This window comes from Lonchura striata, chromosome 13, assembly GCF_046129695.1.
Source record: "Lonchura striata isolate bLonStr1 chromosome 13, bLonStr1.mat, whole genome shotgun sequence".
Lineage (NCBI taxonomy): Eukaryota > Metazoa > Chordata > Aves > Passeriformes > Estrildidae > Lonchura > Lonchura striata.
This window is the reverse complement of record NC_134615.1, coordinates 7015023-7028951: the sequence shown is the minus strand read 5'-3', so window position 1 is coordinate 7028951 and position 13929 is coordinate 7015023. Positions and strand designations below refer to the sequence as shown.

Genomic DNA, 13929 nt, shown 5'->3' with positions numbered 1-13929 from the left:
ACCCAATCAATTTCCTTCACTGTCTCCGATTCTATTTTACACCAATATTAGGGGAAACAAGCAAAATCCTCACAAAAAAAAAAAAAAAAAATTAAAGTCTAAATTTAAATTTGAAAGCAAACTCTTTACATTCCAGTTCTAAAAAGGACAAAACATTGAGTGGAAGACATTCACCCTGAATCAACACGGAGAAGATTGCTGACCCTTTCTGAAGCAAAGAGCTGCTAAATAGATGATTCTGTAGTCCACACTCTGTTTAGCAGATGCTTCCATCTCCAAGGAACTGAGGCAAGGCCTGATTTAATGAAGAATGGAAAGAAGGTCTCCTAGATAAGAAGAAAACTAGCTTTTGGGAGGAAGATAAAATCTGTCTGGGCCTTTGGAGGAGTTCAAAGGAAGGACTGGCTATAAAAGCTTGATCGTTCCAGTGAGGGCATCCTGGAAACTGAATGTAAGAAGACACAGACATTCCCTGCCGGGTGGGTATAAGGAGAACACACAGCAAGCCAGAGGAGGAGGTGAAGCTCACATCACTTCTCGTTTTCCTCTCTGAGCAGGTAGTTCCATGGAAGTCCTTTTCCTATGAGCAAGTGTGTGCATGTGTTTGTTTTCTGGTAATATTTACCTGCACTATTTTCTACCCACATACATCAGCAAAAGTCAAGCAACATTAATATGCTAGAGTGAGATTTTGTTGTTATTTCCTTAGAAATTTCAACAAGAAAAACAAATGGGTGAAGAAAGCTTGAAGAAAAGAAAAGGAGAGGACAAAGGAAGAGAGGACAGACAATCCATTCAGAGTCATGAGCCCCAAACGATGAACCTACAAAAGCAGGCAAACCTTTTTCTTTTCCCCCTTTGGTCGTGTGTCAGGGGTTGGCAGAGGGAAGCAGAAGGGGATATTTGTGCACATGCATCAGCATACAAAAACCACCACTGTGTCCCAATTTAGCAAAAATATCCTAGTATCTCAACAATGTGGTTGGTTTGCAATTTCAGAAACAGCTAGTTACTGAAGTTAAATAGCTCTGATATAAACAGACTAAACCCCCAAGAATATGTCATTGAAGTGATCAGATAAAATTATTGAAATATTTACTCTTAAGTTGATAAACTGAGGCATTTCATTAACTTTTTTCCGCACATGTACTTTTCAGAATTTGTAGTGGGTTGTTTCAGCTCATTGTTTCTCAAAATTGGTTAGTGTTTATAGCCAGAAAATAGGCACTGGTAGTTGAAGACAAGTGAAAATCTGTCTCCTCCAGAGAATACAGATGCTTTAGAAAACAGTTGTGTAGCTTCCTCTCAGGAGGGAGTGGCATTTCTCTTAATTTGAGTAGCCTGGAAAAAGATTATCTATATGGTTTTAGTAGCCTGTGCCACTTGTTTTAATAATACATGCCTCAATTTCAATGGTTTCATGTAATATTGTAGGTCACTACAAATGTGGGAGAACATGATCTTATCACCTAGCAGTATCAACACCATTCTGAGGTACAAATATTTAAAGCAAGGAGAGGAAAACAGCTGCTCAACAAAAACAAAACAAAAAACCCCCCAGACTCCATCCATGAAAGACAATTTCTGAATATTTGAAAATTCAGAATTCATCAAGTGCTTGTAAAAGAATGTCATTGCTTAATCAGAGAGGAAAGGGCAAGTTCACCCATTCAAGATTATATTTGAGTCTCACATAGTCCAAAAGACAATTTAATAAAGGAAATAGGCAGGCAAAACACAAATAGATGTACTTTTGAAAACAGCAGGAGTACACCACAGGATACATACAGATCTTGGAAAGAAGGGTGAAACTTTGCAAAATTGTTTAATATATTTCTTTATAGAACTTATCTATCAAAAGCAAATAAAAATCAGTCAGTAATGACAATTACTGTTGTTCCATAATATTGAGAAGTAATTGGCGAATTACTGGAAATTGCTTACAAAAACATCTCATTTTATTTCAAGGTGGGCCTCATTAGTGGAATCTGTATGATTGTTGGCACAATTATTGGCTCAGGTATCTTCGTTTCTCCAAAATCAGTGCTTGCCAATGTCGAAGCTGTGGGTCCTTGTTTAATCATCTGGGCAGCCTGTGGAGTCCTGGCAACATTAGGTAAAAAACTCAACAAAGAGTCTGAATCTTTGCTTTAAATCTTCATATCTGCTGTTTCTGCAAACTACTCTCATTTCATAAATTAGCTAATAGCACCTAGACCAAAATCAACTAAATCCTGTTGTATATATGTATAGAGTACTCAACCACAAATTAAAAACGTGTTGTTTATGGAAGACAAATTAAGTTTTAAAATTGTAAATCACACTCTAATGTGAAAGGAATTTTAGTTTTTCCTGCTTCATCCACTGACTGTAATAAAGAGAATAGTATTCTACTTAAATAGCTGGCAGTATGTGAAATTTACTGGTAGTGAGCTAGGTACTTTCTGCTAGCTTTCTATTTCTATTCTATTTCTATTATCTGAAAAAATGTTTGTTTGTATTGGTTTTGTTGAAGTCTGAAATAAAAATGGTAGTAATTTTTAGACTGCATCTGAATAATTTCAGGGTATTTTTTTCAATTGCTCACAAGTAATTAAAATTTTATTTTGCATATACTGTAAAACATACAGAAACATGAAGAGAGTAATGGTGCACTGTACAGATCAATTTCCTTCACTTTTCCACCTATTAAAGAGCAATCATCAGTTCAAGCAGTCCCAGGTTCAAAAGTGCATTAACTAAACCTGCTTTTCTTGTTATTCAGGTGCTCTTTGTTTTGCTGAGCTTGGCACAATGATCACAAAGTCTGGGGGAGAATATCCCTACCTCATGGAGGCATTTGGCCCAATTCCAGCGTTTCTGTTTTCTTGGACAAGCTTACTGGTTACAAAACCTAGCTCCTTTGCAATCATCTGTCTCAGCTTTGCAGAATATGCCTCAGCTCCTTTTTATCCAGGCTGTGATCCACCCCAGGCTGTCATCAAGTGTCTGGCAGCAGCTGCTATTGGTAAGAGCCACACTTTCAGAGAGACCAGGTCCAAAATTGCATAGTGACTTGTTTCTGGCCCATCAAAAAGTGCCTGAAACTGCCTTGTCATCACTGCAGAGGGAATTCCTGTTGATCAATCCTGCATGCTTAAAAAGTTTGTCAAAAAGTGAGGAAAACAATTGTCAAATTGTGTTTAGGATGATTTTGTTGATACTCAGGCCCAACAATTTGGTCTTAATTTCCAGCCCTGTACTGCACATTTATGAGCCATTATCTCAACAAGGCAACAAATGTTAAATGTTAACATCAGGAGCCAGTACCTGAACATCTTTTAGCTTTTAACAGTAGGTATTTATTGACAAACTCATTCAGAGGGAGTTGGTCAGGCCTTACTGATTGGAGTGTCATACAGCAAAGGAGTTGTACAAGTGCATTGATAAAAACAATTAAGTGATTAACATGATGACGCGTCTTTTTGCAAACACGCCAGAAATCTTTAAGACACAGTCCAGTGAGCCCTTCCCACAATAACTAATGGAAGAGCATAAAAAGGATAGGTATAAAAATAGTTTTTTCTTAGTCTGAGGTTTTTTTTTTAAATTCTTCATTACTATAGATACATCTGTATAATGAACGCTTATCTCTAGCAGAAAAGGAAGAAAAAATAAATGTTGAAATTCTATTTCTTTATTTATTAGAATGCTGTGAAACTTCAAAATGTTTTTTATTAAAGGTATACTATAAAAATCTAATTCATAAAGCTGTTTTTCCTCACTATTTTAAAAGTTATCCAAACACAGTAAGTAAAAACTGCATAGAATATAGATAAAAAGTGTGAGAGAAAATTACTACAGTAAATAAGGGGAGGGTCAATTTTCTTTAAATTCTGACAAACAGTTCAAAAATTTATAATTTGTTTTCTTTTAGTGGTAATTACAATTGTGAATTCATTGAGTGTGAAGCTGGGAAGTTACCTCCAGAATTTTCTCACAGCTGCTAAAATGATCATTGTCACAATCATTATTGTAAGTGGAATTGTTCTCCTTGCACAAGGTAATAAAATATATGTTATTTGAAGAAATTATTTTAGCTTTTTCTGTGATCATTAAAAATTCCTCACTGACAAAAGTGACACAGAAATAAGGCACAGCCCTGAATCTCTTCATTCAGGGTTTTAGTTCTGCCTCTCTTGGAAACAATGGCATTTTCTTTCAGAGAAGGGTGATGGGTGCAAAATGCAACACTACAGATCAATTAATACAAAAGGGTTTTCATTAATTTTATAAGTGTAAAGTTTCAAAATATGAGACATATGCTGGAATGTTCTTTCAACTGGTGGGGATTACAAGAATAAATTTCAACACTGATCAGTAGTCTTCCTCTTATTTGCAGGAAAAACAGATAACTTCAAAGATTCTTTCAAGGGCAGTAAAATTTCTGTTAGCTCTATCAGTTTGGCATTTTATAATGGACTCTGGGCATATGATGGATGGTAAGAAATCTTTATTAACCTTCACAGTTACAGTTTAACAGCCTTTAACTGGTTTACTCTCTCTGTAGAGCTCTTGGAAGAAGTTACAATAACAAAATGACAAATCAGAACAACTGATTTGTTATTAAGAATATCTTGATGAATTCTGGAGAAAGAACACTAGTTTGGTTAAAAAAAAACCCCAGAACTCTACCCTCGTTTACTTGCTGTTTATTAAGGAAAGAAAATATTACATCCCAAAAGGACTACTATGTCTTTGGTGCTGAAGGTGCTTAGATACTGCAGTAATGAGGAGAATATAAAACAGTTTAATTCCATTGTGTTAGACAAAATAGCTTTCCCTGCAGGTTACCCCATCAAATTCCATTTCTTGTGAAATATGTAGTGGTGTTTGATTAGTACAGGAGAACATAAAAAGGAACATTGTGTCAGAAATTATAAGGTTCAACTTGCAGATTTTTTTCTAAGGGAATGTCAGTTGGCATAGAGTTCTGTTGGCACAAATCCAGTGTTAATCTTAAATGTACAAACTGCAAAGGTCTGTATATAGGTCAGTGCTTTGGAAGCAAATAAGAATATCATCTTGATGTCCCACATAGCAATTCCCATTTACAAGCTTTTGAAACTGAATTTATTTTAAATAGATTCTTTTTTTAGGTTGTTTCCAAGCTTGAGTATCTCAATTCAGGCATTTAAGTCTGCTAATTCAGGCATTCATATGGACTTTTTAAGAGGGCAAAGAAGCTGATCCCTAAATAATTATTTGTGTTTGTAACCACCAGGCACTAACATTTGAAAATCTGCCTTTGAACTGTAAATACTAACTCTTCAGATTTTCAGAGTGGATGAATATAAAAACCTTGTTTCAATTGTTCTACGTGCTCCAGCAAAAATGGGTATTTGGAAATTATAATTCAGATTGGTATAATCCTTAAAAAGGTTTTCATGCCTGTTTTCTAAAGGCAGTATGACTTACAGAACCACTGTGAAACACCAGAAGATTTGCTTTTCTCTTTGCCCTCAGCACACTGTTGCTTCTATTTGAAAAGACTCAGATACTGCAAAGCTTGAAGTTGAAAGGTAATCTTATAAATCCTAGGATGTCTGCCAAATTTTGTTTGATTATTCTGGGATATTTTATCTAATATTTAGAGTCTCGGAGATACCAGAGATAATGCAAAAAGACATGGTGGATCAAGAGGCTGACTTTTGGATGAGAAACTCACATAGATTTTGTCCTGCTTAAAAGATTAATTTTACTATTTTTTCCCTTTTTAAAACTGAGAAGATTAAAAACAATAACACAAGAAATAATACCCCACCTCATAATATAGTTGTATTTAAACCCCTGACTGCTGAAATACTCTATGAATGTTTTTCCTTCCAGGAATCAACTCAATTACATCACAGAAGAACTTAAAAATCCTTACAGGTAAAACTGTGTAGGAAATCAGTGTTTTTATTGGCAATAAATCAAACCCTATATATTTATTTATAAGCAAACATATAATTTGATTTGTTTTTTAAAAACACTAATATTCTATTATTCAAGGTTTGAGCAGTAGAGACAAAGCTAATTAGCTAATTATTATTACAGGCTTTGTATCTTTGCATAATTTGTATTTTTCCTTTTTTACAATCCTGATTTCCATAGCTCTACAGTAAAAAAAAACCAAAACCAAACAACCCAAAACCAATTAAACAAACAAACAAAAAATTATTAAAAACACCTAAAGAGCATATCAGGAAAAGAAAGAATCCACGGTTTACTATGACAACTGTACCAGGGATACAGCAATGCTGATGGGGTCTTATTTTTCCATTCTTTAGAAATCTACCACTGTCAATAATTATTGGAATCCCCTTGGTCACGGTTTGTTATGTTCTGATAAACATTTCCTATTTCACTGTGATGACTTCAACAGAGCTCCTGCAATCCCAGGCAGTTGCTGTGGTAAGCTATTTAATTTTGTAATAGAACATCTGAAGAAGGCTGTGTGCACTGAAGTCATCTAAGTCATTAAGTTCCATTAATTTTTCATAGGATAAAATTAATTTTAGTCTAAGCTGCTGGTGCCACCTTTCCCCCCATTATCTACTATCATTTCTTAATCTAAAATTTCAGTAATGCCTAATTGAAAGAGCAGTTCTGTCATCTCCAAATGAGAATAAAAGGAGGAAGCAAAAGTAATGCAGTCTTCAGCAAATATTTTGCAAACATTGCAGGTCAGAGGGTGACTGCTTTCCATAGGCATCAAAAAGATGGAAAGAGAAATATCATCTGACAGTTACTTTGCCATTTTCTCTGTTTCCAGTATTTCTGAGAAAGAAGCACATGCCAAATGACAGTAGATCAAAGTTTTGTTATGGAGATAACAGCAAATAGTCCATCATTCACTTCCACCTTATTCTTTTTGGGCTTTTATCCTTAACAAATTTGAAAGATAGGATTTTTACATTTTTGCAAGACATACTCTTACAGATAAAAGTAGAAATTACAAAAGTTTTTGAAACCATAGAAGATACATCTGCCCCTTCAGTTCCATTCAGTAAATTTTCTGTGTCTCTAAAACAGCTGTTGAGGTCCTGCAACAATTTTCCTAATGATAGTTTTTGGGGAAAACAAACAGTACGTGACATGTAAGTACACAGTCTAGCCCAGTGAAGAAGTGCAGTAATGTTGAAATGCTTAATTTTTTTATTTAAACAGAAGCTTTTAAAATTTAGATCTTCTGTGCATTTCAGCAGCTTGTCTGCACAAAAAGATACAGCAAAGAATGTATGAAGTTAAATCTTGTATAAGAACTGGTCCTCTTCAATACACCTTTAAACTTACAATCTGAACAACACAGCAACTAGCACTGAACTGATCAGACTGAATTAACAAAACCTCAGCACTGGCTCTGAGCAGAGGCAGCACAACAAAAGGAGTGCCCTGTGCAGAAAGGTCTATACAGCTGTAAGTAGCCTTTGAGTGCCCTAATTTTGGACCAAGAACTATCACTGATGTCAGACTTTTCAAAACCAAAGTTCTTTATGCTTGACTTACTTAAAAAAAAACCAAAAAACAAAAAACAACCCAACTAAAAACCTAAACCTACCTGTCAAAACATTTAAATTCAAATTAATTTGCTGTTGGTCAATGAACCTACCTGAGATCTGCAGCAACAACTAACAAACCACACCACAGGTGAAAACTCAAATGTAGTGAAAGACCAGAGGGAGTTTGTCCTTGTTTGCCCCCAGCTCAGGCTGTCGTGATGTCACTGCTGATGTTACTCCTTCTAGAGAGGCTGAAAACAGCTTTCTGTGTGGACAGTGCTCTGCAGCAATGCCATCTTCCTTCCTTCTGGTTTTGCAGACACATCCCAGAGTAAATGTCTTTAACGGAATTTAATTTCTGTGTAGTTTTTACATCTGCCTTCCAATGTTTCCTACAGATGTTGCATCTTAAACATCATGACAATAATACTTCACTCCATTTTATAGTGGTCAATGAATTAATTTGGCAGGGCATTCTTTAATAACTACACAAAATATACAACATGGTTTTGTTGGTAACATAGCTCAGATACCCATTTACTTTCCTTACAAAGAGGCTCTAACATTACTGAATATACTAAACGGTAGTTAATATGACAAAAGTGATTAATTTTAATCCAATTTCCCAGACATTTGGAGATAGAGTCCTTTATCCTGCCTCTTGGATAGTTCCTCTCTTTGTGGTATTTTCAACACTTGGATCTGCCAATGGCACCTGTTTTACTGCAGGCAGGTAAGTCCCCATTCTAAATATCTTCACATGAAAGGTTTTGAAGGATGGAAAAATTTATATACATGAACATAAGGACATTCTTCTGATCTGCATTACACAAAATGTAATTTGAAACGGCTTGTAAATCTAGCTATATTGTTTAATTTTCAAAAAATAAGCAGTAGCTATTCAGGTTTGAAAAATTAGAAAACATGGTCTCTTCTTAATTCAATGAAGGTATACCACTATAGCAAAAAAGGCTTTTTTAATCTCTAGTCAATTTTAATGCTGAGAATTAAACAGTTAAAAGTTACCAGTAAAAACATGACTACACCAGCAAAGGTAACTGAGAAGCTATTCCTTTTTACCACTTGTTCAGTGTTTCCATTTACTATTTGAAATATTTTAAGGTTTCAAAAGCATCTGAATACAATGCAGCTATAAAGACCATTTTTTGACAAAAGGTTGTCAATAGAGCTTTTTGCTATGAAACACATGAAAAAGGAAATATTTAATTAAAAGGGACACAGTTGGTAACATTTCCAAAAATAATTTTCAATTATATGTGCAAAATAATGATTCTGAAATTAGTTTCAAGTGCACTATTTTAATACTGTTCAGAATCTGTTTTAGCTCACTGCTTTAATACTGGTTATTTAATTTCCCTTATTTTTAACTGCTACAATACTCTTTAAATTTCAATGCATATAAAAGAAAATACTGATGAAATTAGTTGGATGTCTACTATTAGTAACACTGTTTATAGGTGCCACACTAACTGCATTGCCTTGTTTTTGTTTTGTCAGACTTGTTTATGTTGCAGGTCGTGAAGGGCACGTGCTAAAGATACTGTCTTACATTAGTGTTAAGCGCTTAACACCAGCACCTGCTATCATATTTTATGTAAGTATATATTTAAATACAGAAAAATAATTATCACCTATCACAAAAAATTCTCCAGTAATACATACTTTCACAGCCTCTTACAAGCAGTTTTGACACCTATCATGAACTATCTAGACAAGAAAATTGCTAAATGCATTTTGGAAAAAAGACTACATAAAACCCCCAACTTCTCTAATTTGAATATACTCATTCCAGAACTGGACTTTAAAAATCAAAATGGTTAAGAATCAATGGCATGAGAACAAAAACTTAAATGAATGGTTAATATTAGGGAATACTTTCACAAGATGCTTGCAAGCAATCATTACCCTCTTTCCTCCTTGTAGGAATATTTCCTCCATGTAGAAAATTTACATCACACAAAAAGAGGTCCAGTCAGTAAATACATTTAAGAATAAATCTAGAACATGTTGTTATTTTTATTTTACCCAGTTATCTTCAAGGGAAAACAAGATCTGTTAATCTTACCTGGAAAATTAATGCACAAACACTAGAAGTTTATGTCCAAAAAGGAGACAGAGGAGTCCCGTAGCTTTATTTGAATAAAGAGAGAGGTCATGGGGTACTCCCCCTGGTGTCTCTCAAATGATTAGAGGACACAGCCTCCTTTTTATCCTAATTTCCTGGCCACATTTCCCTCTCTTTTCCCATTGGCTGAGGTACTTGAGGGGTACGGTCTTCCCACATCACCTAATACACACCTTTCTAATGTGTGCCCCCCTGCTTTTTCTTTCTCCTTATGTCTCTATTCTTTTTCTCTAAATCCAGAGATGTAGCAGAGTCTTGAGTGAGTAACAATCTGTGCCAATTACTGGAATTCCTATGGAATTTATGGCTCTGCCCATTGCTTCTTTCACGTTTCTGTATCTGGCCTTATCTACCCTCAGGCCCAGTTTGTTTGTAAAGACACCTCCTCTTCATTCCTTTCAATTCCAGCAACATTAAAAACGTAAAAATATCTTTTTTATCTTCAAGATAGTCAGTCAAGAATAAAACAGATTAATGCATAAAAATTATAAGCATTTTGACTTAAAATGAAATTAAGGTTGCACACAAAAATAACCACATGTTGACAGGAAGCAGTCACAATCTTTAAAGGTGCTGCAATACACTTAAGCCCAGATATTTAAGCAAAGGCATTCACAGTTCATACTCTGGAATGTCACTCTGATTCTTAAGATTTTTTTTAAGCCTTCTGAGTTTATATTCTGTTAGAAAATTTTCTTACACATTTTTTATAAACAACATATTATTTTGTATTCTTTTGTGGGGGTGGAGGAAGTTAATATATTGGTGGTTTATCTAATGTCCTTGGAGAGGTAGCCCATTTACTCTCTAATCTACTGTTACTTTTAGAAAAATATAAAAGTTAGAGTTAAGAAATAAACCTTCTTTTTTACCTTGCCATTGCAGTGGCTTGTGTTGTGCTTTCTTGTATCCTATAGCGACACTGGAACACTACACATGCAGCTGTATTGAAACAGAAATAAATTTCAGCCTTCTTCTATAATAGACTACACTAATTTTTGTTTTCCTTTTTAGGGGGCCATCACTATTATTTATATTATTCCTGGTGACATTGATTCACTCATAAATTACTTTAGTTTTGCAGTCTGGATATTTTATGGTTTAACTGTACTTGCACTAATTGTCATGAGGTTTACAAGGAAGGAACTCAGGAGACCTATCAAGGTAAGTTCTGTATGGCTTTTCCTCCATTCCATAGATGCTGTAGCATGAATTCACACTAAATATATCAGACTATTTAAACAGCACCTTTGGGCAGCATCCTTGTTTTTTACTCCCCTTACCTGAAATCTAACCATTTAACAGCAGATTTGCACTAGGACTAGGCTCATAACGACTGGGAAAAGATTACAGAATGTTGGTTTTCACTTGCACAGACCACAGGGCACAAACCAAATTTTCAGAGATGGGTAATTGCAGTCAGCAGACTACCATTGAAAGAATATCCAAAATAAGATCCCAGATCATTGCATGTAAGTCACACATTTATTAAAATGCAAACTTGTACACTACAATTTGAAATAAGAGGTATTAGTGAATAATTTGGCAGAAGAGTTTTCCTGCCCATATTTCTGCTACTCCTTCCGTTGCCCCATCTGATTCCAGAAAATTTTAAATTAAAAATGCATAAAGCAATAAAAATATTCTTTCATACAGGCAACTTCTGTAAAAGCATCTAAAGAATGAAGAAGTGATTTTATTCTTTTTATCTTGCAGATACCCATCATCATTCCTGTCATAGTGACACTGGTGTCAATTTTACTGGTATTGGCACCAATCATCAGTGCACCTGAACTGGCCTATTTGTACTGTACATTATTTATACTTAGTGGACTTATAGTTTATGCACTTTTTGTTCATTTAAAATTCAGCTGGGCACAAAAAATATCAAGTAAGTATACTTCAGGTAGCCAGCTCTAAACTCAGCATTTGCTCAAGTTGAGATTAGTTAGTATAATAAAGTTCACTATCTTGTCAATCCCTTCCAAAGCGTGTGAGCAGAATGTGGAGGGAAGCAATTTCCTTGGCATGCCGTGGGCTTTCCTGAAGACTGTATTTCACTCCTTCCTGTTGGAAAGAAGTAATGTCTGACTTGGGGAAAAATTAAACTGAATTAACAAAAAACAACACATCACTGTAGTAGCACAAAGAAACAGAACTAATAAATCTGTAAAGTTAGTTTTTCAGTTTTCTGTATTTCAAAACATTGCTTTAGTGGTTAACTGAAGATTAGCAGGCAAATTCTTATGCCACCAAACACTGGGATTTTACCTCTGATTATTAAGTTTACTATCCTTACTAAAGAAAATGTTAACAGCATTAAGATAAAAAAATAATCCCAGGGTTGAATAAACTGCAAGAACCCAGCATGACCATTTATCAACTGATTGCACAGTCCCTAGAGAAACTGATATTATATCAGGCAAAATAGGATACACAGGTATTTCTAAGAGGCTAACTGGAATTAGCTGAATATAACAACAGTAGTAGTTCTACAGACATTAACAAAATCTATCATCTGTCCCTCTTGTTCCCAGGATGATTAATTATAATGTAATAATTATAATTAATTATAATTTGAATTATGTAATTAGAAGCACTGTACTCTAATAGAAGTTTGGAAATGTAGAATGCTATAGTTTGGATCTTAAGACTGTTTATTCCCCACCCTTTATTTTTCATTTTGAAATAGGAATAGAGATAAAAAAAACAACTACACAGAAGAATAGTTTTCTCACTTAGAGTTTGAACTGAAAGTTCTCTTACAAAGCCTTTAACAATAAATCTTTTCCTCAGAGCCCATCACTATGCACCTCCAGATGCTTTTGGAAGTTGTTCCGGAAGAAGAAGTTATTGAATGAAGTATTTTATACCCACCATGTTGTTTTTAAGTGCTGTACTGGTTGAAGTATATTCAATTTAGTTTGGCACACATATATACTTGCTAAACTGTTATGTTCTTACTGGTGTATTAGTTTTGCCACACTTCTGTACTTCAAAGCATCAAATATATATAATAAAAGATTTCTAAGCCAAACTACTGTGTCCAGCAAAGCTGGTTTCATTGTTTGTTAGTAAGTTATGGTATCTTGTTTTCTGAATTAAACTTTTTAGCAGAGATGTGTTTTAATGTCTTTACAAACAATTCCATGGGTGTTAACGTCTTTGAAATGGGTGTCAATGTCTCTACCAACTTCAAGCCACAGGTTTGTTGCAGAGTCCAGAGAGTTTAACTCCTGAAAGTCTGCACAAGGCTGAGTTTCTGAACTTCGGGAAAATGCCAGGTTCAAGGGGGATATGGGGTAGGTGGCTGAGGAAGGCTGCACCTTTCAAGCACCTCAGCCAATGGGGAAAAGAAGAGAGCAGTTTGTGGCCGGGATTTTGGGATAAAAGTAGGATGTGCCCTTCGAAAACTCAACAGAGAAACCCTCGTGGGCGTTTGCTCTGGTGGACTCTGCCATTGTTCAAATTAAGTTGCAGGACTCCTCTGTCTCCTTTGTGGACACTGGCTTTTCATAGCATGATTTTCCATATAAAATTAATAGAAAAACCTTTTCAGTTATGAAGAGGGCAAACTTAGCAGCAACAGCATCCAGGTGCTTCTGACGACACTATTGTTATAAATGAAAGCTCCAGCTTATTAATTTAAGAAAATTTATTAAATATACCAAATATAAATTTAGAGAATGACAACAAAAAGAAAAGCCACTATCAAAATGAAAAAAAAAGGCCAGTGCTGATCCCGGGATCGTGCTGGGTGAGACACAGGTTTGACCACTGCAGCAGAGGGTCCCCTATGCTTCACCCCGACTGTCCTGTCTGGCCGATTTTTATACGATTTTTTCTTGCCTGAGACAGAGTCCCTTTTCTTCCTTTTTGGACTGCAGTATTCAGGTGAAATTCTTTTTTCTGTGGCAAGTTGAACAATGCATGTCCGGAGAGTGATGAGCACCATGATCATGGGAATTCAGTATTGAGATGTAGCTCCCTGATGGCTCTGGCTATCTCAATTTCGGATATTTATCTCATATTTATCTTCGGGTGTTCCTCAGACTACCTTGATGGATGATCCATCTCCGGGCTGGCCACATTCATTTACTTGTGAATGGAGTCCTCCCTCCTTTGTCCAGGTGGTTTCAACACTGTGTTGCAATCCCCATCGCTGGCTTGTGGGTTTTTAAAAACGTCTAATAAAAGTATATCTTAACAGTACATAACTATAAAATATATGACAATTTTATTTGCACAAATTATCATATA

The 13929-nt window shown here is 35.3% G+C and overlaps 1 protein-coding gene across 1 annotated transcript; it reads left to right on the top strand.

The window, feature by feature from the left end:
• The first annotated feature begins 730 nt into the window (after positions 1-730).
• On the top strand, positions 731-12530 carry SLC7A9 (solute carrier family 7 member 9). Its single transcript, XM_021547661.2, has 12 exons — positions 731-835; positions 1969-2116; positions 2765-3007; positions 3917-4042; positions 4382-4481; positions 5869-5913; positions 6312-6435; positions 8153-8256; positions 9042-9138; positions 10684-10833; positions 11386-11560; positions 12466-12530. The coding sequence occupies exons 1-12, from the start codon at positions 731-733 to the stop codon at positions 12528-12530; spliced, it is 1482 nt and encodes a 493-aa protein (XP_021403336.1).
• Positions 12531-13929: the final 1399 nt, after the last annotated feature.

Excerpts from the sequence above, each read along its gene's own strand:
- SLC7A9 (XM_021547661.2), top strand. The coding sequence starts at position 731 with ATGGGTGAAGAAAGCTTGAAGAAAAGAAAAGGAGAGGACAAAGGAAGA. Across the intron at positions 2,117-2,764 it reads TGGAGTCCTGGCAACATTAG|GTGCTCTTTGTTTTGCTGAG; the intron begins GTAAAAAACTCA and ends CTTGTTATTCAG. Across the intron at positions 3,008-3,916 it reads TCTGGCAGCAGCTGCTATTG|TGGTAATTACAATTGTGAAT; the intron begins GTAAGAGCCACA and ends GTTTTCTTTTAG.